Raw genomic sequence first — 26,102 nt, forward strand, 5'->3', positions numbered from 1 at the left:
GGAGGCTGCAATGCTTGGTAAGAAATGTACGCATTATCCTGCCCATGTAATTGTAACTCCTCTGTACAGCATGTTCACAAATAAAATAGAATTAAAAAAAAAAGAATTCATGCATGCATTTGCTTGGCTCCAGAGTACATGGCATTTTACAATAACCATCCTACATGAAGCTTGGAGGTAATAAAAACTTGGATAGTACACAAAAAGAGAGGTGAGAAAGCATGGAAACACATAGATAAATAGGACTATGGAGAAACATATACTAAACATAGGCCCAAGGTTTCGTTTAGACATTGGAATAATAAGAATACTTGTTACACCTCATAACAACCATCAATAGCCATATAAAAACCTCTCACTTTTGTGTATTCTATATTCCCTCTATGTGAACTTTATTGCTCAGGGCTCCTCTATTTCAATATGAGTAGATGTCTCTAAGGACATTGTAACTTGAGCAAGCTCACTCAGCTAATTGGTTCAGTATTTGAAGTTGACTGCTTCTCATTTCAGGGTTGGAATAAAACATCATACATTTTTCTACTATGTACCTGACATCATTTTTCTCAAAGAATATCTCCCAAACTAAAACAAAATTTTACTCAAAAGAAAGGATCCCATGATCAAATACATCTGGGAAATATTTTGCACTAACCATATCCTTGTCTTAGAGGTTAAATTGTATATTATCATATTAAAGGCTCTAAGAAATCCTACAATAAGTTAAGGTATTTTAAGCCTTGCAAAAACCATATTTACCCACCTGTCCCCTGATTTTCCTTAAAATGCAGAAAAAAAAATATCTCACCAAATATAAGGCTGGGAAATGCTAGTCTCGGCAGCATTGCAAATACCAAGAAACAAGTAAAAAACGGAAAAGAAACCAAAATTAAAAATAAGGTGTACTTCAATTCCTAGTAGCTTACACATTGACTCAGAGAAAGTAAAATGGCAAATGTAGAAGTCAGCATATTACATAGTTCAGCAAATCCCATTTTGACCAATAGAATAAAGCACATTTCAAAATGCTAATCACACGAGTAAATGCATGTACTGTGGAGTGCTATGATTATGCGTAGTTGGGGAAGGCTTTGTGGGGGAAGAGGCTTTATAGTAATGTTAGCTAATACATACTTTACTGTGAGCAGGTCATAGCATGGATAGTAAGAAAATAATGAGACAAAGTACACATGGCAATCCTTTTATGTCTACTCTCTCAATAAGGGCATAGATATCACCTCACCCTTTTTAACTTTCAAATCTCCAAACACTTCTCAGAACCGTTTTTTCTAATCTCAGCTAAAATTAGAAAACAGACAATCATGTTTATCTGGTTAGAAAAATTTATACCAATTTATAAAATGTCACTCTCACTTTCCGGTCAATAGTCACTGGTGGTTTTAAGGTAAGATTTTTAAAAATATATTCCCTAGCAAATACTACTATTGTTCATTATAGGACACCATAAATTTTTACATACATGCAGATGTATGTAAATCAGTGTTAAATTATGAAGTTTAGAATGGATAAAATTCTGTATCAAACATTATGATGTAAAGAAGGGGAGGATAACAGGTCTCTCTTCTCTCTCTCTCTCTCTCTCTCTCTCTCTCTTTCTCTTCTCCCTCTCACCATCTTCCTTTCCTTCTTTATTCTCCTCCTTTCTTCTTCTCTATAAAATTTCTCTGAATACAGTGCTCTGCTAGGTAGCTGTGGTTTTGCAGAATTTAAAACTTAGCAATTTTTAAGTAAGACCATGGTGGCTCATATCTGTACTCTTAGCTCTCAGAAGGCTGAGCTCTAAGGATTACAGTTTGATGCCAACCTAAGCAGGAAAGTCTGCGAGACTGATCTCTAACCACCACAAAGCTGAAAGTGTAGCTGTGGCTCAAGTGGTAGAGCTTCTGCTTTAAGGAAATAAGCCACGAAACAGTGTCAGGCCTTCAGTTCAAGCTCCAGTACCAACACACACACACACACACACACACACACACACACACATTTTGAATTCTGGCACAGCAAGAATAAGTGGTATGTAATTATAACTATAACTCCAGTTGCTCAGGATAGTGACATGAATATTTAAATCATGTTCTATCTTCTTTGTCTGTCCATAACCTAACATACATAGTAGGTACTAATATATATTAGACAGACCTAAACTGAAAAGAAAAATCCTCATGCTTTACTACAGACCAATATTTCTTAGAAGATTCAAGTTAGTGCCTGAAGAGAAAGCATCCCTATCTTGTGGCAAGGAAAACAAATTCCCTTGAATTCACTACTAAATTGCATTTCTCCTTCCCAACTCATTCTTCACCCTGGTCCAGGCCTGCTAATGAAAACAGGCTAAGCCAGCCCATTTATCACGCAGGCAGCTGGTGGGCACCAAAGACAGATGAATCTGAGAATGGAGGCTTCAAGTAATACAGGAAGATGGAAGAAATGATCTCAAACCTGCAACGAGATTACTCAGCTAATGATCAGAGTTTGCTCAGTTCCAACACTTAAACTGCTACCCACCAATCTCACACTGTATTTAAGCATGCCATATGTAAATTCCCAATTAACACCTAAGAGCCACATTGTAGGATTCGAGGGACATTATCTGGTTATAGGTTTTCCTTCTTATTCCTTTTAATACTTAACCTGAGAACTCTAGACAGATCAGAGGAAGCAAAAAGTTGGAAAAGAATTGCATTCTTAATTGAGAGTTTGAATTTTCTTTGCATTTCCCTGATTCTAATAATAACACACTAAGCTTTAATCAAGGCAAGTTTTACAAACACTTGAACTGTAATAATACAATAACCCTTAACTTGATTAAGAAATGTATCCCATTGCTATTAAAATATGTGTGTTTGAATTTGGTGCTACTATGCCAGCTGAAGCTAGCTTGTACTAGCTGTGAAAACATTTTGTGCCTCAGTTTCCAAGTCATCTCTGTAGCTTTAAGTTGGGAGCCTGAAATTAACTATAAGGGATGTATTGATATCAGAAAAAAAGTGGCAAACATTATAAAACAGGGCCTTAACCTCTCCTGGGAGGAAAAAAAAATGTACACATTTATCCCTATCCTGATTGCTGATAGAAGAAAGGTAAACAGAGTCTCTTCCTCAAGAAGATCTAAAAGCACATCTTATTTAATACAAATAACACCTCTTAGAGAGTCATGAGGAGAAAGGACTAGTCCCAAAATAGCTGCCTCCTGCCCTTGCTGCAGGATCCCCAGATGAACTTCCTTTCCTTCCTCTTCAGCATACCTGGGGCTGCAGGAAGAACTGGCAGGTTCAGAGGGGAATGCAAACCAATGTTAACCTAGGTGAAACACATCAGGGGGTCTCAGTCATTCATGTGCATTTTTAAAAGTAGTGTCTCAATTAAAAACAATACCACTACAAAAATGCCATCAACCACACCTTCAAAAAGAACAGAATAGCTGGGCACCAGTGGCTCAGGACTGCAATCTTAGCTACTCAGGAGTCTGAGATCTGAGGACCACAGGTCAAAGCCAGCGTGGGCAGGAGAGTTGGTGAGACTCTTATCTCCAATTAATCACAGAAAAAACAAGAAGTGGTGCTGTAGCTCAAGTGGTAGAGTGTTAGCCTTGAGCTAACACTCACTTCCAGAGTTCAAGCTCCAAGACTGGCAAAACTAACAAACAAATAAACAAACAAAAAAGAGTAGATAAGTTAAAAGGAAAATAAAGAAAACAAAACTAACAAAACTAAAGCTAAGGAAAGCCACTGAAGTTGAAGATAAGCAACTCTGAGGTTCCTGGAATGCAAGGAATAAAAGGAAATGGAAAAAACATAGGAGATCTGATCTTCAGAAAAAGCAACCCCCTTAACTCTCTAATTAACAGACATTTTACAAATGAAGTATTGAATAGCCTAGAACATGAGGGTATAATCACCCAATCTTGTATTTAGATCATTGTCATGTAGATGCTGAAGATTTAATATAGACAATGAAGAGTTCTTAATGTATCATCATCATCATCATCAACATCATCATTTTGATTGGACCAGTATTGATTATCCTATGCAGCCTAAACCCTCCTAGGGAGCTGATTAGACAGGAAAGGGAAAAGACAAATTGAGAGAAAGGGAAGAAGGGAGGTTCCCTAGAGGTGTTTAGTGGTAGAAAGAGCCTTCCCACCAGTTAGAATAAAACTGAAATATAAGCACTCATTAAGACCAGCCCCATCTCCCAGCACTGCCCTTGTCTATTTATCATGGTGAGCCCAGACGGCAGAGACAACAGGTCCTTGCAGAAGAAAAACTGCCATCTGAAATGAATATAATCGTTGTTACTAAGAGCTCAAACTTTAGAGTCAATTTAGTTTTCTTTCCTGTCAAAGGAACCCTTGCCAAGCCCTCATGGGCCTTGGAGGATTCTGGAGACAAGAAATATTCTATCCCCAAGGGGTTTAACCCTGTGAGAAAGGATGGTTTTATGATCATCTCAAAAGTATGGCCTTGTCAGAAAGGCACAGTGTACCAACCATCTACATGACAGCTCTGTCATTGTCTCTTGAAGTAGAAAGGCATGTTCTATGTGTCCCAACCCTTCATCTTTTCTCCTCTACATTAAATAGATTTATTTCTACCAATACCAAATTGTTTTCAAAGCAACTCTGGAAAAATGCACAAGAAGTACCAGAAGAACGTTTACATCTTTTATATATCATGTCATATTTACTAGGATGTAACAATTGTAATTTATTGATAGTACAATCAACTAGTAGGAATGGTAATTGATAGGTTCTTAGGCTATCGGAATATTTAACATGAACCAAAATGAGCAGAACCTAGCTAACAACGATAGAGCATGAGACTCTTAAACTGCACCAAAATTCAGAGCTATCCTAAGTATAATTTAAATTTTCTTCTACTTTATTAGCCACCATCCAAAGATCCTAGAAAATCTTAGACAGTTGTGTGGCTGCATGTATTTTCTTGTGTTACAGTTACATGGAATGTCAGGGAAATAAGTATTCTGGATAATGAAAGAAAATTTTCTTTATAACAGTAAAGGTATTAAATGTCAGGATTTTATTTTCTTATTTCAATTCCCTTAAAATACAGTCTTATATCTATTTCTGTTTATCTTTTAATAATTTAATTAGCATTTATAAGAGTTTTATCTGAAGCACTAAGTAAAAGATAAAGGCAACTGGAAAAATTTTATTCTCATTTAATTTTCTCTTCTTGTCAAAATACTTGTGATCAAGAAATTTAAAACACAGAGAAAGTACAGAAAAATATGTATATTACTCAATAGAAATCTGGTAAACAATTTCTCCTCAGATAAAATTGGTGTTGAGAAGTCAACTCCCATATTTTCCTTTTCAGTTTAGACAGCAAAGCTACCATTAAGTGTGATTGTGATATATTTGCTCCCTTTGTTTTTTTCTGGGACCAGGAATGTAGAAGGACTGAGAACCTTCAAACCAAACTATGGTATACTCTTGAGTTTAAAACAACTAAGTAAATGAATTATTTTCCTCTCCATTTTTCATTCTTGGCTCTTCCCTTAGCCATTCCCAACAACAAAAAGGATTTTCCAGACATTCAGACAACTGCAATAAAAATAGGCCCCAGATATACTAGGTTGGCTTCCAACTCACAGAGATCCTTTGGCAGGCAATGACGTGCCTCTCTTATATTTTTAAAGAACCACATCAATGAAGACCAACAACCAGCAATGAAGACCAACAACCATCAGCAGCTATAGTATTTGAAGAGCAAGCTCACTGACCTTCAGAGGAGAAATGTGTGACTGCAAAACGTATCCGTGGACATTTTCTATTTGAGATAGGTTCTTTTCCGATACATGCACAAGTTCTGGCCCTCTTACTTCATGAGTTAGCCGAGGTAAGGAATGATCGTGTGGAGCATCCTCATCTTGATATCGATACTTCTAGGAGAAAACCAGACAATGGAAAAGAAAGTCATCAGTCTTTGCAAAGGATTCAAGTCTGAACATTACATTCTAACCCTCTTAGTAGCTTAGACGATGTCTATTGTTAACTCCAACCAACTTTGCCATAGACACTTGGTGATCACCATAAACCAGGTTAAGAAGGAACAAAATTGGATCAATATTAACCACTGCAGATGAGTAAGTTTTGCCTGACAATTTTATGAGCTACAGGAGTAGGATAATAAATGAGACAAAGGAAATTTACTGAAGTCCTGAGCTGGTGGCTCCTGCTTGTAATCCTAGCAATTCAGGAACCTAAGATCTGCATGTTATGGTTCAAAGCCACCTTGAACAAGAAAGTCTGTGACTCCTATTTCCAATTAACCAGCAAAAGTCTCAAAGTAAAGATGTGGCTCAAGTGGCAGAGCACCAGCTTTGAGCTAAAAAGCCAAGCAAGAGGTCAAGGCTCTGTGTTCAAGGACCAGTACAAGGGGAAAAAGAGAAAGGAAATGAAAAGGGAGAAAAAGGACTTAAATGAGTGGAGTAAGTCTTCCAATAACAATAATTGCCTAGCATATGCTAAAAATTTCAAATTACAGATAGAAAAGAAAAAGCATGGGCTGGGAAGGTGGCTCAGTGGTAGAGTGCTTGCCTTGCATGCCTGAGGCTCTGGGTTGGATTCCTCAGCACCACATAAGCAAAAAAAAAAAAAAAGCCGGAAGTGGCACTGTGGCTCAAGTGGTAGAGCACTAGCCTTGAGCTGAAGAGCTGAGGGACAGCGTCTAGGCCCAGAGTTCAGGCCCCATGACTGGACCAAAAAAAAAAGAAAAAGCATTGTGTTAGATAATGGAATTCTTATAGGTCCCACTAGGTTAGCTTAATTTTGTTTCAGGATTTGTGAAAGCCTTAAGTTTCCCCCAAAGTAAGAAAACAATTACCATCCATATTATTTGTGGTAACCTGAAAGGGAAGACAATTTACTCTTCTTTTACTTCATATGAAGCATGTTGATTTTGGCTCATTGGGTTGTAGGACCAAAGATCACCCATTTTAGGAATGAAACTACCTTTTATAGAGCTTCAAAAATCAAAATAAACCACATGGCTCTACTTCCATGATCCCTGAAGAGAAAGAAACAATGTTTTCTCATTTCTTAGTTTTCTTTTTCTCTGCTCTTAACCATCTTAAGAGAAAAAGCAGCTACACAACTATACAGATAGGAGAATCCTAAGTCCTCACACACACGCTGGCAAAGGCCATGGTTTGAGCCTTTCAGGCAGATCTTAAGGGCTTATCAAGGAGGAAAGAAGGACAAAGACAAGAAATGATGAGGACATTCATCTTTGATCGAAGGCTCAGTCTCCATCTTCAGCCTTAGCCTGGGCCTCTATGGCTGGGTACTCTTTCTCTGTCTCTCAGTGTCCCTTCCCTTTTCCTTTGGAGGTGTCCCTCTAGAGTCCCCATTACTGAAAGGTTTACACCCTGCCTCACCCTGCCTCTTGTTAATAAAATGCTAGTTTGCCTTGGTCCCCTATAGGTACCGAAATATTATCGTAGCACCATCTCAGCTTTAACTGTCATGTATAATACTTTTCTAGAGCCCCATTATGTTAATACCAACAGGTTATCAGAACATGTCTTCATTACAAAAATATTCACTCATCTTTTAGATGAAAAACATTTTGTGAACATCAGTTCTCAGTGACAGTAACAAGACCACCCAGGTTTTGTAATTTAATTTGATGTTCACTCCTTCTTAGAAGTGGATTATTTATCAGTACTTGTATTTTCCAATGAATGTACAATGCAGTCTTAATCTCAAAGCAAAAGTCATATTTAGCAATGTCACAACAAAGTTTGTGAAGGACTCTTACTTTCTACCTCTGTTACTACCACTCAGCTATGATGTTCCTTTTTACCTGTGACAACATTGACTTTCAGAGCAATTAAAGCATGTATCCAAGGTCACCTGACTATATGACATCAGATCTGGGACTGTCTAAATCTTTTGAATTTAAATCCTCTTTCCACCCATGAGCCCCTTTCTATCTCTATAAGCAGATGAAGCCTAAGTCTGGTAACTGAATTAACCATAACATCTCTAAGAATACAAATAAAATTAGGCCAGAGCACTTCTATAAACTTCAAACATCCTTCTAGAAACGAATGTGCCTGAGAAATAGGGATCAATATTTCACATTTATTCTTGATCATTTATGCTTTCATTAGGAGTGAAATAATGCCAAACAAACGACCACCTTAGTGTCTGGGCTTAGAACCCATCTATACTCACATCACACCTCTTTACTAGTTTTTTTTTTCTTACAGAAACACTACTCTCTATGTAATTATCTGAGCCAAAAATGTAGAAGTCAATTAGATGCTATCCTCTCTTTTACCCCCCCCCCACCATCTGCCAATTTAGTAAATCACAAAGTCTTCCTGGCTTCTATGCTAAATGATCCCTGAGTGTAGTTCTTCCTTACCTTCCCAGCTCCCAATACCTTCCCTGTCCACATTTAGGATCCCATCAGCTCTCAGCTGGTCACAGTTAGGCTAACTGTACCAACTCCCTTTTAGATTTCCCTTCATGTGCCTACCCGGCAATGCACCATGGGACTTTCTAAACGTGCACTGATAAAGTGTTCTACACACATACTGTGGTTCCCACTGTACCTGGGGCAGAGTCAAAGCTTCATTATCCTGATGTAAGCTGCCTCCAATGCACTACATGAATTAAGGCACAGTTACTTCTGAATTCTACTTGCTCAGTTTTTTTGGTAGTTCAGTTATTATGGAATAAATGGAAACAAACAATAGCTTCCTATTTAAAGCTTCTTATCTAACTTGGGATAAAATACACATTAAATACATTTTTTCTACCTTAACAATTTTTTAAGTAAAATGGTTCAGTAATGATAATTATATTCACCTTGTTCCCAGACATTTCTGCCCAGACTGGGTAAACCACAATCACTTGGCTCTCAGCATCCTGAATAGCTATCATCACAGGTAGGAGCCAATAGCATACCACCCAATTACAACAACTCTTGTGCTATATATATGGAACCACAGTAAGTTGCTCATTTTTCTAAGCACCTATTATTGTAATCTCAATAATTATTTGTTGAAAAAACTTATAAATTAACTTTTAATTAAGGAATTAAATGTTTTTTTAAGGTACAAAACTAGTTTGGTTACAAGATGTGATTTCATTTATAAAAGTCAGGCACTGGTGGTTCATGCCTATAACCTAGCTACTCAGAAGGCTGCGATCTGAATATCACAATTCAAAGCCAGCTGAGCGGGAAATTCCATGGTGCTCTTACCTTCAATCAAGAGGTAAAAACAGTAGAGTCTAGAATTCAGTGGAAAAAACTATTTAACAGCATACGGCCCTTAGTTCAAGCTCTAGTGATGGCACACACACACACACACACACACACACACACACAACATGAATAAAATAAACTATTATGATCCCAGGTTCAAGTGAAAAAGACAACACATTGTCTGCTCCCTATTTATTGTAAAAACATCAAACATTTAAGTAACGTATACCTTTCCTCATCATTCTGTAATGTATGCTGAAGAAATAAATTGAAAGAATAGTTTTGTCCTTGGAAAGACCATACCACTTCTAGGTGAATTACACATGTACACAGCTAAGCATACATAACAATCCCAACTATGGGTGTTAACTGCGTTCTCTTGGAGCAGAAATAAAACTTCCCAATTTGAAACAGGGTCTCACTAAAGTGGTACAGAGGGAAAAAGGAAATGTGATCAGAGAGGTTGATATTTGAAGCAACAGCAAATTTACTCCAAACAGTGCAAGGCTTATAAGTAGCACACAACTCAGGATGATTGCCCTTAGATAATAGAAGCTGCCTTTCTTGGATATAAAGAGACAAACACAGTCATGTGACCTACACTCCAAAACAGTTGGTAGGATCAGCCTCTAGCAAGATTACAACTGCCTCCACACTCCTGCAAAGAGTCTTCTTACTCCCTGCTGGCTTCTCCTAGGAAGTGCCGAAAGCCATACAGTCCTCACTTAGTGAACTTGGTCTCAAGCTGAAATGGAACTGCATACTTGATGAACAGTGTGGCAGGAGACAAGACCAATGGCAGGCTGGCATCCAGTGCAGGCGATTGGAACCACCCAACAGATTTCAGGCTACTATAACACTCCGATCAATGCTTCCTATACTTTCTTTTCATTTTTCAGGCTTCCAGTAGCAAAGACAATGACAAGGATTGATGAGAAAGTTTAACTCAAACTAACATTTCCCAGGGAAGTGCACTGATGTAATACATAGATTTCTCTGCTAATACTCTAACCTTGATTTCTTTTGGCTGGATCAAAGTTTTGATTCGCTTGTAATACTAAGCCCAATATTAACATCAACAATAATGCTTATGCTAAAATCAATACAAATATGAATCCTAACACTAGCAGGATATTAAAATTAATGGTAATAACAGCCATAGTTAATACATCAGGAACCATACTAAATGCTTTGTATCATTACCATCAGAGAAAGAGTTGCTATTATCCTTTCTAGGTTCAGGTAGTTACCAACCTGGTGCATGGCTAATAAGCTTTCAAATGCTTATTAGCGTAACTAGAAGTAGACCATTTAAATCATATTTTAGGATGGCTATGACTCAAGGCTTTTTGCCTCCAAAAACCAGCACTTTTAGGAGATCATCAAAAATCACCTAAAAGAAAGATTAAACAATCTGCTGAGGTCATATCCTGATTTAAGCATCAGTTCAATGTTATGAAAAACTCTGAGTGACTTCTCATTTTCAGGGCTTTGTCATACAAGTGCAAATGTCATTTTATACTTCTTACAAAGGGAGGCCCTCAGAGAAAGGTCCCTACTTTGCAGTCTGGGCCTTCTCCTTTTCTCTTCAGTCTGGTCCACTAGAGGGAACTCTAGGAAGAAGTCTTGTAAACAGATACTTGTTCTTCCAGCTCTAAAACCAGGAGAGGCAGGGAAAATAATTAAGACAGGAAACATTGTCTCTCGTTCCCTGTCTTAGTTCATCCTGTTTCTAATCGCAGGAATCCCATCCTCTTTTCCCTTCTTACATTTAACCCTCCTCTCCATCCTAGACTCCATTGGCAAGCCTTTTTGATTTCTGATAATCAGATATAAAAGATATCCCTTTTATATGTTTCCGCATGTCCTACTACAGGACAACTTTTTATTGTAATGGCCTGTCCATCTCCCTTATTATCCATGGGTGCCACAAGAGCATGGAGGGAGCCTTTTCCATCTCTGAACTTCCAGCACCTACATGAGAGTTGACAGACCAATCAATGTGGATTATTTTGTCATTATTGTGTGAGTCCCCTGCCCTGAACTCAGGTACTGGGCCCCGTCCTTGAGCTTTTTTTGTTTGTTTATTTGTTTCTCAAGGCTAGTACTCTACTGCTTGAATCACAACCCACTTCCAGCTTCCAGCTTCCTGGTACTTAACTGAAAATTAGAGTCCCACAGACTTTCCTACCTGGGAAAAAGGCTTTGAACTGTGATCTTCAGTTCTCAGCCTCCTGAGTAGCTAGGATTATAGGCATGAGCAACTGGCATCCAGCTCAATATAAGTATAATAAAATTGTCCTTAACTCATCAGGGCAAAAATATGATCCTAGTAAGCCAACACATGATCATTCTCATGTTCTTTTACTACTCCAAGCTAACACAGAGATGCACAAAGTTAGAGTCTGACCAGACTGCTTGTGCATCTTGGCAATGCCTGTGTGAGTCAGAACCATGATGAGTAGTTCCCTGAATTCAAACACAGGGGTCTACACCGGCTAGATCCATCCCTATTGGTTCTCCAATAGCATGGAAGATGATGCTGAGCTGGTCCAGTGACTGATCATTGATCCAAATATTGAAAATCTTTCAGGTTCCCATCCGTAACTAAAAAACTGAGTTTGTATTTCTGTGGCTACATAAAAAGCTCTCTGCTTCCCCCTGGCAACAAAATTTGAAACTGCACTGTTGAAAAAGAAAGGGAGGGGAGAGAGGAGAGGTAGAGACATATGTGTTGAGAGCCACAGGAAAGAATGAATCAAAAGCTAACGAATGCCAATGTGCTTTGCACACATGAATAGTCAGTAGTATTATAATACCTAACAATTAGTGGATTCTAGCTATGAGCACTTTTTCTAGACTGTCAAAGAAGTCATCATACTCATGACATTTAGCAACACTGTAAAGCACCTACACAGAGCTCCTTATACAATGCCTGACATTTAAGAAATATTCAAAACTTTTTAATTCTGCTGCTTCTGTTAACTCCCATTAACACACATCTTTCTCTATGCCAGGTCTACCTCTCCTTCTTTAATCTGAGTCCCTTCTGGGGGGAAGGAAGTTACCTCCTCCTGCGAGCTGCATAGTTGTGTGTACAGTGGCCCAGATTGACGGAATGTTGCTACTAGACAAAAATCCTCTTCATCTTTAAAAAAAACTTGTACTTTGGAAAGCATGCCAGTGGCTCAGTCCTGAAATCCTAGCTGCTTAGGACAGAGATTTGGAGGATCATAGTTTGAGGCTAGGCCAGACCTACTCACCCCTCCCCCCAACAACAACAACAAAAATCCTCAAGTTCCATTGCCAAAATAGTCATCAAAAAGCCAGGCTGGAGGAGCACTCAGTGGGAGAGCACTAGCTAAGCATGCAAATCCAGCACAAATGTGTGGTACTGAGTGCAGGGAGATAAATTGTGCTTTGGCATAAAGGAAGAACATGTTTTGGGAGAAAGTAGAGTCAGTATGAAAATTCTAACCAAACTTTAAAGGAAAAGTAATGATTCCCAGGAAATATGTGAGTCCAGCTCGGAATAAGGAGAAAATCGAGGTGGTGAGGGACACAGCCTCAAGAAATGAAGTACACATCGGGCTGGGAAGGTGGCTCAGTGGTAGAGTGCTTGCCTTGCATGCCTGAGGCCCTGGGTTCGGTTCCTCCACACCACATAAGCAAAAAGAAAAAAGCCAGAAGTGACGCTGTGGCTCACGTGGTAGAGCGCTATCCTTGAGCTGAAGAGCTGAGGGACAGTGCCCAGGCCCAGAGTTCAGGCCCCAAGACCGGACCCAAAACAAAACAAAACAAGCAAACAAAAAGAAATAAAGTACACAAAGTTAGGGATTTCTCCTCTTCTCCAAACTGTACAAATTTAGATTCCACAATTGCTTTGATGAAGTTCTGAGAAGGATTGAACTCAGGGCCTTCCACTTGCAAGGCAAGTACTCTCTTACTTTAGTTACACCATCAGAACTTGAAAACTATATTTTGTTTGGACACTTTGATGTTCATCTTTAGCACTTTCACTTAGAATTTTTATAATATGCAAGCAGCTGGCCCTTTTCTAGCAAATTACTTTCCTTTTCTCATAAGGCTTTGGCTTATCAGTGACTATGCCCCTTTCCCTTCATGCACTTTCTGCATTCTCTCTCCAGCTTCACACTTCCATTTCAGCAAGAAAAACCTGGCCTATAAAAAGAAGAAAATACCCAAGCACCAGTAGCTCAAGTCTGTAATCCTAGCTACTGAAGAGGCTGAGACCTGAGGATTGCAGTTCAAACTTAGCCTAATTATGAAAAATCTGTGAGACAGATAGAGTAGACAGACAGGTAGAGCCAAACAGCTCAAGGACAGCATCCAAGCCCGGAGTTCAAGCCCCAGCACTGGCACAAATAAACACACAGAAATAAATAAGCACAACAAAAATAAATAAATCGGTTGCTAACTGCATCCAGATTTCCAACAGTATAACCTTAAAAATGTGACTGACCTACAATCAGCCACCCGGGTGGCCCAAGCAACACTTGAAAAGAGGATTTTCTCCCAGATTTGAAGCAGGGGATAAAGCACTAATACTGAAGAAACAGATGAACAATTCCTCCAGGTGTTTCATTTGAATATTTTGTTTTTTTTTTCAAACAGACTTCATAAATGAAAGGAAATACTTTCCTGCTTTTTTTTGCCATGAAGAACAGGACAAGCCAGGATGTTAATTAAATTACAAATCAGCCCTCTGCTTGCAGCTGACAGAGCTTTGTGTGCTTCCAAGCAATGTCAGATATTTTAAACCCTCTGTAATTACCTACAGTGGAGAAGCTGCCAGGAAGGATGCTTTCATGAATATTTAATGACTCTTAAGATTCTTTTAAAAGAACTGATGATTTAAATAATGATGAGAGAACCTGTTCTAACTCAGTGCTGCCCTCCTTCTGTTCTCCAAAGCAGCTGGAAAGGAAGGCTGATGGACAGTGAAAATTCTTCCCTACAAGTTTGAGCCCAGGAGAGCTAACAGCAGAATGAAACATACTTTGGGCTCTCTGAGCAAGTCAGAATGGAATGGCAGGCCAGGGATCTGGAACAAAAGACAGTGGGTATAGCATTGTACAATGATGGCAAACATTCAGGTCCCTTCTGACAATTCTTTACATAGCATGTTCTAAGTGTCAAGCAATTCGCTCAGAAATTGGATAAGGAAGGTTTTGTGATTATAAATCCCGAATCTGAGAGTGTTTTTGTTTTTCTTTTGTCGGTCCTGGTGCTTGAACTCAGCCTGGGCCCTGTCCCTGCGCTCTTCAGCTCAAGGCTAGTGCTCTACCTCTTGAGCCACAGTGCTACTTCTGGAGATCAGAGTCTCATGGACTTTTCTGCCCAGGCTGTCTTTAAACTGTGATCCTCAGATCTCAGCCTCCTGAGTAGCTAGGATTACAGGTGTAAGCCCCCGGCTCCCAGCTTCTGAGAGTCTTCAGAGCACTAAATACAGTGCAAAACCATGTCTCAAACTGACAGGTTTTCTGACTCCAGGACACAATCCAATATAACAGAAAACAAAATGCAGTTGCTGCTTTTTGAAATGCAAGTTCAATTTTCCTATGCCACTTGCTATCTAAAAGATGTTTGTAAAGCTATGGGTAGGATATTTTTGTGCCTCAATAAATTAGTCAAAAACAGGCTTTAACTCATAAAAAATGTAAGAATTGAATGGGACACTGTATTATTGGTATGCTGTTGGATCTGTCAATACTGGGGTTTGAACTCAGGGGCTCATGCTTGGTTGACATGCTTGCTAATAGCTGGTGATCTGTCATCGGAGACATGCCTCCAACAGAGCTTTTGGCTGATTATTTTGGAGCTGGAGTCTCAGAGACCTTTTTACCCCTGCTGGCCTTAAACTGCAATTCTTTGTATTTCAGATTTCTGAATAGCTATAGTTACTGGCATGAGCTACCCGTGTCTACCTTAATGCTCTACTTTCTGCACATCTCAAGATGTGTGCACTTTCATCAGTGCTTGTTTGTTTTTTTTTTCTTTAAAAAAAAACACAGTCTCCAGGAGTGAACTGATCAGATAGCTATTTGTCAGCAGAACAAAGAAAAATATGAATAGTTATTTGGCATCTACCATTTGTCCACTCCTGAGCTCACGGAACTAAAATAACTCTCTAAAACCTCAGTTTCGGAGTAGTGGCTGAGCATGCAAGTTCTGGAGAGAGTGCCTGGCTCAACCTCAGGATATCACCAGCCACATGACCGTGGCTGCGTCCTAATTTAACTTCCTGGTATCCTGGATGGAAGGGTAACTCAATCCCATATCACAATGTCTTTGAGGTCAGGTGAGATTATACGTGAAAACTATCTTAGCAGAGTGTGACCTAATAAGTAATCAACATTAGGCCTGATTATTAGAATTTTGTATGTTGTTTTTTATTTATTATTTATTTTATTAATTTTTATGCTTCTACCAAGACTTGAACTCAGAGCCTTACTTTTTTGCTCATAGCTGTTACTCTACCACTTGAGTCATACCTCCAGCCCTGCATTTTCTGGTTACTTGGAGATAAGAATCTTGAGAACTTTTCTGCCCTGCTTTTGTTTTTAGATCTCAGCCTCCACAGGCATGAGCTGCTGGTACATGATGAATATTGTATATTTCATTTAATTATAAGTGGGTTTAGACATATAAAAAAAGGAAAAATGTTAACATTTTGTTTTGTATTTATTTACCAAAGCTTACAGCTGCAACTATTCCTCCCTATTTCTACCCCACAGCCTTCCTATACCCAATACTTTTCTTTCCCACTTTCCATGGAACTCAAACGTATCAAGCGTGTATGATGTAGCAGACACCACACTGTAGTGCTGGGGAGGTGACAGTGTGTAAGATGGACACTTACACTCTTGTTCCTTTGTTCTTGATGCATCCTCTACCCAGAATGACTCCCAGAACTGCTTTCCCCCTAACTATTGTTCAGTCTCCCAACCAACTCTTATAAGCCTTTTATTCCCTAGCTACTTCCCCTGGACACTCAGGTTTGACTAAGTATTCTATGATGACAGAAGTGACTCCCTGAGAGCCCTCCCTTTTAAAATTTCTTTCTATAGAAGTATTTAGATGACATTGACTAACATCTATATTCTCAGCTACTCAGAAGGCTGATATCCAAAGGATCGCAATTCCAGCCTTGAAAAGACATTCATGAGACCCTTTCTCAGCAGAAAAGTCGAAGCCTGGTGCTATATGCCTGTTTTCCCAGCTGCATGGGGATTAGAAAGTAGGTGGATCACAGTCTACACTGGCCTGGATAAAAAGTGAGACTTTATCTGAAAAAATAACCCAAGCTTAAAAGAGCTGAAAGAGCTGAAGATTTGGCTCAAACACGTGCACAGTGTTGAATTGCACCTGAGTTCAAATCCAAGTGTGGCCAAAATTTATTTTTTCTATATTTCCCATGTGCATGGAAAAAAAGATAATTTATTGTTATACTAGAAACAAACATTTTGCCTGGTACCCAACACTCAACAAATAGTTTGGATTGAAATAAATCTGGAAGAGTACTTGGGCCTTTGACATATGCCACCATGCTTCCCATAGCCAGGAACAATCCTATCTGGGTCCTACAGATCTGGTTAGCAAGATTTTCAGTAACAAAATGAAAGAAATGGATTGACTTTGCATCATAGACTCTGAAGCCGAGTAGCAGAATGAATTTGAGAGCTTGTATGTAGTAAGGAGAACTGTTCAGGTTTAGCCAAGGTTTGAACCTCACCTGTAAGCATGTAGACTAGTGCTTCCTGGAGCATGAAAGTTGCACAAAGAAAAACCATCAACAAACTAGAAGACAACTAAGTGAATGCCCTCTTTTCCCTTCTGTCAGCCCTGAATGAGAGCCCCAAAGAAAGATCCCTACCCAGATGGGGCCATCCCAATTACTGTGACCCTAGGCCAACACTTGACACACAGATAAACACAGTGCAATGCACTAAGTAGCTCATTCACTGAACTACATGTAATTCTTGGACAAATGAAAGTAACTAACCAAAGTAGATTATAGAAGACTTCCTTAAATATTTGCCTTGTTGAAATAGGTACTGTGCCCTGCAATCTTCGTGGTAAGGGAAAGCTCTCGTGGCCCTGGAAAAGGTTCATCCAAGTTCAGCTGAGTTCATCTTGAGAGCTGGAGGAAGGCTGGCGGGGGACTGATGGCCAGCTGGGAAATGAAGCAGGAGGGAGCTAGAAATGGATTGATGCGGGACGACCACACTGGAAGTCAGATTGCTTTGGTACTAAGAAATCAAAGCAATATTTTGAGAACAAACCCAACAATTAGTTTGTCCATTTGAATCATAACTTCAAATACTGTCTGAGTAATTCTCCAGGGTTAACTGCTGCTAGATTCAATCAAGAATGGCGAGATCCTGTGGGTGTTTGTCATCTGACTCATTCCCCCCCCCAACTCCCCCCACCCTTGCCCCAAGCCAGGCATCTGGCACAGCATCTGTGAGAGTCACTTCCTATTGAAAGCTGGAATCCTCTCTGCTCACAATGCCTGGTACACAGGGATGAGGAGATGCACATTTCAGTTTAATGCTTCGTCAAATGATGAGAGTTCCCTACACCTGGGTTTCCTGGATTTAAATTCTGTGCTGGCCTCTAAAATGCAATGTGACTTCAGACAAGGATGGAAGCTCTCTGAGACTGACTCTTCGTTTATAAAATTGGATTCGAATAATACACAAGCATTGTTCTATGCAACTGATGAGATACTATGCATCAACATGTTTAGCACAGGGCCTCACTCCTGGAAGATGCTTAGGAAATGTGGATCTTCCTACTTCTCTGTCAATGTCTAATGGTATAGTATTATAAGAAGAGCCCAAGCCCACACCCCACCCATTGATACACACACACACACACACACACACACACACACACACACACACACACAGAGCTCAGACCTTCACCAGTGCAGGGAGCTGGTGTTTGCCATGCTGTCTATCACAAACATCACTGTATCCTACAGCCTGAGCAGTGCAAACCCTCTGAAGGAAACCATTGAGCTGCTGGGGCTTTGATCCAGTGCTCTGCACCTCAGTGGAGGCAATCTCTTCTCTACATGTGATGACTTGGTATGCCGGCTACTTGTGCTTCGACTCAGGCTCATGCTCCTGCCCTCTTCTGCTTTTACAACTGTCTGCATATGTCTGTCTATGTCTGCTATGTCCAGCAGGCAGAGTGAATGTTGTCTGGAACTATAGGTGTTGAATTGCTCATCATTAGCCCTCAATCTGCTGTTCTGATCCATCTGAGAGTCTGAACCTCTGGAACTGCTCTGATAACTTCCCAGCCCTTTTATTCATCCTGGATGTTCTTGGGAGGAGACCACTTACGTCAACCTCAACTTCGCACACCTCCCAGCTGATTGTGTGCCTGCTGACACATGATTCCACTACGGCACTGTAAAATTTTGTTCTAACAGGAAGTATCATCATTCATTCATCCAACAAAATATTAGCATCTTATTACCTAAGTAGTAAATTAGAAATTTGTAAAGTAGAAATGCTAGGAAGAGAGACATTGAAAAAATACAAAAGCATGTCATACTGGAAGCCTAAATTCTAGTTGCATTAGGTAAGATAGCCCTTTTAGTGCCTTTCATCTCAACAATCTGCATGAACTGTCCTCTCCATGGGAAAAACTAGTGGCCCAAGTGGTCACTCACTCTGCACAATGGACTGTACCCCAGTCTTTTATGCCTCAGTCTATTTTTCTTTTTTTTTAAATTTTTTTGGGGGTCCATCGTGGGGCCTGAACTCTGGGCCTGGGCGCTGTCCCTCAGCTCTTCAGCTCAAGGCTAGTGCTCTACCACTTGAGCCACAGCACCACTTCCGGCTTTTTTCTTTTTGCTTATGTGGTGCTGAGGAATCGAACCCAGGGCCTCAGGCATGCAAGGCAAGCACTCTACCACTGAGCCACCTTCCCAGCCCCTCAGTCTATTTTTCTAATAGGCTTTTGCAACTTTTTGGTTGGGCAGTTCTCACACCAAGTTCCTCCTACCTCTACCTCCCAAGAAGCTGGGATTAAGGTCATATGACCCAACTTGATTCTTGAGATAAGGTCTTGCTAACACACACATATGTGTGTATGTATATATGTATATGTACATACATATATATATATTTTTTTTTTTGCCAGAGCTGGTTCCAACTATAATATCTCTACCTCCCAACATAACATCTGAATCCCAGTTCAGATATTAGCCATTGTGCTTGGCTTTCCAGCTGTTCTTATCCGGCTACTTCTGTTGTGAAGCACATCCTGATAAGTTGGCTTCCAAGACATTGGAAGTAGGGAGAGGTAAGGCATAAGACACAGATGTGGCCTTAACTCTGAACTGATTAGTAATGAATTCTAAGCAAAAAGGACTTTAGGCTATTATAAAAAATATCAGTATTTCAGCTGGGTCCCAGTGGCTAAAGCCAGTAATCCTAGCAACTCAGGAAGCTGAGACCTGAGAATTAAAATTCAAAGCCATTTCAGTCAGTCAGCCATATAAAGACTCCTCCATCCAATTAGCCAGCAAAAAGCTGGAACTTGAAGGTGTGGCTCAAGTGGTAGAGTGCCAGTCCCAAACAAGAAAGCTGAGTGAGAACATGGCAACATTATTTCAAGCCCCAGTACATACACACATACACATACACTCGATATTTCCACAAATAAATTTGGTTTATAATCCATGCAGTCTATAATGGGTTATATACTCCCCACAAAAGGTACTATATAATAAGCGTCTTTGGGGAACGTATTTTTATAATCGATCTAGGTGTTTGAATATGTAATTGAATGTGCAATTATGAAAAGCTATTTTGTGCTTATTGCAACCTTAAGATGTCAGTGCTGATTTAGCACTCCCTTCCCCTAAATTTGTTGAAATGTCCTCTGCTGTGTGCTTTATCTTTCAAATTAGTGTCTATAATAGTACCTGCATATGAATTAATGCTTGAAATATTAGTGAATTTAATCCTTCCAACAAACTTACGAAATAGGTGTTATTTTATTTCCTGAGGTTTTCCTTCAAGATAGAATCAGACAAATAAGTAACGTCTTTATACAAGTGGATAATCTGAGATAACCCACCTCTCCACCCCCTGCCCTGCAATGCTGGTACTAGGGCTTGAACTGCAAGTGCTCTCATTTAGCTTGTTTTTTTTTCTCTCCCACTCTACCACTTGAACCACAGCTCTATTTCCATTATTTTTCCTGGTTATTTTGGGTCTCGTGGACTTTTCTGTCCAGACAGGTGTTGAAATGTGACCCTCAGATCTCAGCCTGCTGGGTAGCTAGGATTTCAGGAAAGATGTACCTTCGTCTAGCATTTACCCATTCTCTTTTAACACCAATTTTAAATCCCACACATGTTGACTCTGGGGTATTATGTATTTCTTCCTATTCAACTCACCTATTTCTTTCCTTTTTTTATTTTTTTGCAGGTTATGGGGCTTGACCTCAGGTGCTATCCTTGAGCTTTTCTGCTTGAGACTAGTGCTCTAACACTTTCAGCCACAGCTCCCCTTAGGCAGTTAATTAGAGATAAGTGTCACATTGGCCTTTACGGTCCAGGTTGGCTTTGAACTGTGATTCTCAGATCTCAGCCTCCTGAGTAGCTAGGATTACAGGTGTGAGGTTTCTTTTGAGTGTGGTAGATACTTTGGGGATTTCATTTAAAATTTGAGGTCTGCAATCTTCCTTCAAATTTTTGATAGAACAATGAATGCAATTAGAAGAAAGTACATCTAGTACTAGCCTAGTTAATGATACCATCCAAACACAATACTACACAGACAAAGATGATCTTCCACACTTCCCCTCCTGTGTCTTCCACAGTAGGGTTCATACCAGCAAATTGGTATAATGTGATTGAGTATCAGAGTAAAGCTGACCCCCACACTTAAGCCACTGTCACCTCTAGACAGACGTATCTGCAACACAGGGGAATTGGGACATCTTCCCAGTAAAATAATCTAACAAAGTTGAGGGATTTATTTTAGCAGTAATTCTGGTTTCTTTCTTTTTATTTGTTTATTTTTCTTTCCATGTGCTATTTTTAGAGCTTGAACTTAGGGTCTGGGTACTTCCTTACACTTTTGTGCTCAAGGCTAGTTCTCTACTACTTGAGCCACAGCTCCACTTCTGGATTTTTGTTGTTTAACAGGAGATGAGAGTCTCATGGACTCTTTCCTGCTCCAGCTGCTTTTTGAAATGTGATCCTCAGATCTTATTCTCCTGAGTAGCTAGGATTATAGACATGAGCCACTGGTACCCAGCTTCCTGCTCATTTCTTTTTGTTCACCCCCATCGCTCATTTCCTCACCAGAGCCTTGTCTTCCTCGCCTCAGAATAGTTGCATTCGCTTCCTGGTTCCCTTTCTAAACAAATTCCCTGCTCCTACTTACTCCAACATGCTAACTCTCTTCTCTCTACCTTTCTGGGTTTTCCCATGCCATCTTTCTAGACTTGGAGTTCCACCAGTCCAAATTTTGTTCAATTAAGAGCAAAAGCAATAGAACGACTCTGGGGCTTACCATGCCTGTCCCTCCCATGCTTTTTGCCATCGGCCCACATTTGGGTCTCAGTTAAGCTGACACCACCTCCCTGGGACTTTTCACTTGTCCTCTCACTCTCCGTGCCCCGAATCCAGTGGGGTCAAAAGTCACAGAAACCTATGCATTTTTTATTTTACTGTTTCTGTCTAGTAATCTGTTTTTTTTTTTACTTTTGTAGACTATAAAATCTTGAAATCTTGAACTAGATGAAATCTTGAGTCATATTTATTGCTGTATTGTACAGGGTATTTAATAGATGCTACGCAAACGTTTGTTAAAAGAGTAACAGCTACTGGATAACTAGTTTTCTTCCTTGAATTCTCTGCAGCAGCATCCCGCAATTCACCTCCACATACATCTTTGGAATACAAGGTTGACCATAGCAGCCCCTTCAGAAGTGTTCCTATTCCTTGATGTGGTACTGGTAGTGCCAGTGCACCAACCTCATGCTGAGTCTCACCTCTCCCCATTCTTCTTCCGTCACTCACTGTGCATTCACATCAGCTGACTGACTCCTGAAGTCACCCAATCTTTCCCACCCTCCTGTCTCATACCTTCCTCTGTCTTCAGTGATGCCACCGATCACAAATGATGAAGAGCTCTTCCAAGTTCTGTGCATATACAACCTCTTATGTAGGCTCTTCTGACTTTTTCCCCAAAATAGGGATTACTATTGACTTCACTTTGCCCTGCACTGACAATGAAATTATCCATCATCCATCCATCCCTTCTTTCACTGAGCACTCATAGTGAGTTACTGAGACCATAATGTATCCTGAGGTATGCAGAGAAACCACACAGAGTCCCTTGCCAACACTGCATCCCCCGCTCAGTAGATGAGACAGGTTACTGTCATTATTCAAACACTCTTTGCTTTCAGAAACTCACATACAAATGTGCTTCTTAGAATAGGTGAAATGCAGTTTGTTTTAGGGAACAATAGCTCCAGTTGCTTTTATTGGGGAGGGGTACAGAGGCTTAAAATCAGTCTAGTCCTTCAGTCTTTTAGCTCAAGGCTGGTGTTCTACCACTAGGGCCCCAGCTCCACTTCTAGCATTTTCAGTGGTTAATTCAAAATAAGGGTCTCATGGACTTTCCTGCTTGGACTGACTTCAAACCATGATCCTCAGATCTCAGCCTTCTGAGTAGCTAGGATGATAGACATGAGCCACCAGTGCCCGGCTCCCTGTCATATGACTTCTTTAATAAAATTACATTTATATTTGTGTTATTTTTAAACAGTTATGTAAAGAGATTATCATTCAGCCTGTCAGCTTATGAGTAAAATGAGCTTGGTCAGTATCGTTCATTTCCTCATTCTCCCCATCCCTCATACATCCATCAGAATGCTTTTAAAGAAAGAAAGCAGCAAGCAAATAGTAAGGTCACCATCAAAGGAGTTGCTGGTGGCAACATTCTTTCTCAAGATAGAAAACACTAGAAGGCAGGTTTTTAATCACATTTGGTTCTTCTACAGGATTTGGTAGAGTCTTTAACAATTATGTTAGACTGAAATTAAAATTTACTGTCAGCCACTGGTATGTTATAAAAGAGATAAAGTGAATAATTGAACGGCTTAGAGGAAATTTTCAATTCAAATCCGAACAATAACTGATCCATTATCACCCAGAAAACTGGAATGTGAATGATGAGACTGTGTGGCTTGGAGTTTGGTATACCAATAGAGTTGGCAAGGCTGATAAATGTAATCCACTGTACACTGCCTTCTAGCACAGAAAATGTAACTCTAAAATCCAATAGCAACTTCAGGCCTTTCCTTGGACATAATATGGCCCATTTCATCTTATGGGTACATTTCTAGTTTTATTTTTGGCTTTTCCCCCAATATTTTTTTATTATCTTTAAGTAGTTGTACAAAAGAATTGCCATTTACTGAAGCAGTTATTGAGTACAATGCCTCTTGATCAACATCACCCTGGTAACATTCTCACCCATCCCTCCCAACCCATCCCCTTCCCTTGCGAAGCTTAATTTGAGGTTATGTATTTGTCAATTAATAAAGCAGTTCATGTGTACAATGGATCTTGATCTGCGTCATCACTTCAACATCTCCACCCCCTTTTGACTCATCCCTTCCCTTGAATTTCTCAATTCTGGGGTATATACAATGAATTCTTGCCTGCATTCTCCTCCCTTCGCTCTTCATTCTTTTACCGCCCCCCCTCCTTGGCCCCACCCTCTTCCCTTGCAAGTACTCATTTGTTGGTACTTATTTTGCTAGGTTTTGACTTATTTTATTCTATTCCACCTCCTTGTATCTCTTCAGTCAAGGTTTTATCTGTGTGTGAAAAATTAACAAGTAGAATGAAATTTTCCAAATATATCATTCTTTAACCTAAAAATGGTCACTTTTTTCCTAGTTATAGGTGAGATTTGCTTAACCTTGCCATTTCACTAACTGCTGCGATTTGATAGAAAATAGGAAAGATAAATGTTCTTCCTCTTTTTTTTTTTTTTGGTCGGTCATGGGTCTTGAACTCTGGGCTTGGGTGCTGTCCCTCAGCTCTTCAACTCAAGGCGAGCACTCTACTACTTGAGCCCTAGCACCACTTCTGGTTTTCTAGTGGTTTATTGGAGATAAGAGTCTCACAGATTTTCCTTGCCCGGGCTGGCTTTGAGCTGTGATCCTTAGATCTCAGCCTCCTCAGTAGCTAGGATTACAGGCGTGAGCCATCAGTGCCCAGCAGTGTTCTTCCTCTTAAGGAACTACCCTTCTAACTCAATTAGATTCTGAAGAAAATGAGTAGGTGCTCCTAGAGAGCATAAAGGAGGAACTGCATTCACTAGAGGAGGTGAGGATACTTCCCAGACTGCATGAAGAGTAAGGGAATTCATCATGGGAATGTTGGATGTAGTGTATTCTACAAGAGAAATAAGCATGTAAGTTTCTGAGCTGGGAAAGCATGGTGGACTTTAGTTTTATGTCAGATAGGAGAGTTGCCTTGACCAGGTTACACAGCCCTGGTAGCTCCTGTGAAGGATTTAGATTCTCATCTTGAGAAGTCATCAAAACTTTTCAATAGGAAAGTCATATGTTCTCATTTATTTGTTCAAAAATTCGCTCTGAATGAGACATAGTGACCCATGCCTGTAATCTGAATATTGAAGAGGATCCTGAGTTCCAGGCCATCCTGAGTTCCATACAGAGATTGTCTCAAAAGCAAATGCTAGATCAAAGCAGAAGAAAGGAAAAACTGAGCACCAGTGGCTCACACCTGTAATTCTAGCTATTCAGAAGAGTAAAATGTGGAGGATTGAAGAGAAAGGCTCGCTTGGAAGAAAATCCACAAGATTCTATCACTAAAATAAGCAACAAAAAGTCACTGTGGGTTAAGTGGTAATGGGCCAGCAGAGCAATAAACCAAGCAAGCTAGAGGCTCTCCGTTGAAACCCTATTGTTGGTATAAAACAAACAAAAGCAAAGGACCCATTATGGCATTGCTAGTAGGAGGATACAATGATATAACCACTATGGCTAACATTATGGAGGTTTCTAAAACCATAAAAGTAAAACTACCATATGGTTCAGAAATCCTGCTTCTGGATATATACCTGAGAACTGAAACCAGTGTCTTGAAGAGATATTTGCACGTCATGTTCATATGGACGCAACTCAGATGAGTATGGATGGATAGACAGCTGAACTAAATGAGGAATATACATGCAATAGCATACTCTTCAGCCTTAGAAGGAAGGGAACACAAACACACGTGAACGTTGGATGATCCAGGGGGATATTGTGTGAACTGATATGTCAAGAATAAAAAGGCACCTGATGTTTGATTTGATCTATGTGACATACATAGAGGAGTAGGATTCATTCAGAAGAAAAAAAGGGAAGAAATGGGGAATGAATTGGTATAGTGGCAGATTTTTAGGAGTCTCTGTAGTGAATATAATTAGCAGTACTACAATATATAAAAATGGTTAAGACTGTAAAATTTTAAGTGATCTGATTTGTACTATAATTTTTCGAAACCTCATTGTGTCTGCTGCAGATGAGAGCGGGAAAAGGTAGAAGAGAATCCTGGTGAGATTCTGAAGGCCCTCATTGGTACCTTGGACAGACAAATTGCAGAGTCCATAGGACAGTGCGCTTACCCCCTTCCCATCCGTACTTCTATGGAAAGAAACACCCAAGGTCTCTAAACACCAAGTACTTTCTTCTTCAACCAGCATTGCAGCTCAACTAGCACAGCATTCAACCGAGTGCTTGGATTTACTAAAGCTATTC

General features: G+C 39.9%; 1 protein-coding gene across 4 annotated transcripts in view; it reads right to left on the minus strand.

The window, feature by feature from the left end:
• Positions 1-26,102, minus strand: part of Dlg2 (discs, large homolog 2 (Drosophila)) — a 1,447,312-nt gene that overhangs the window by 1,041,419 nt on the left and 379,791 nt on the right. For all 4 annotated transcript variants that reach the window (XM_013013986.1, XM_013013988.1, XM_013013987.1 and 1 more), the window contains exon 2: positions 5,761-5,922. In XM_013013986.1, the coding sequence (XP_012869440.1) occupies positions 5,761-5,922 (162 nt within the window). The remainder of the gene's footprint in view (positions 1-5,760; positions 5,923-26,102) is intronic.

Source organism: Dipodomys ordii, unplaced genomic scaffold, assembly GCF_000151885.1.
Source record: "Dipodomys ordii isolate 6190 unplaced genomic scaffold, Dord_2.0 Scaffold22, whole genome shotgun sequence".
NCBI classification, from domain to species: domain Eukaryota; kingdom Metazoa; phylum Chordata; class Mammalia; order Rodentia; family Heteromyidae; genus Dipodomys; species Dipodomys ordii.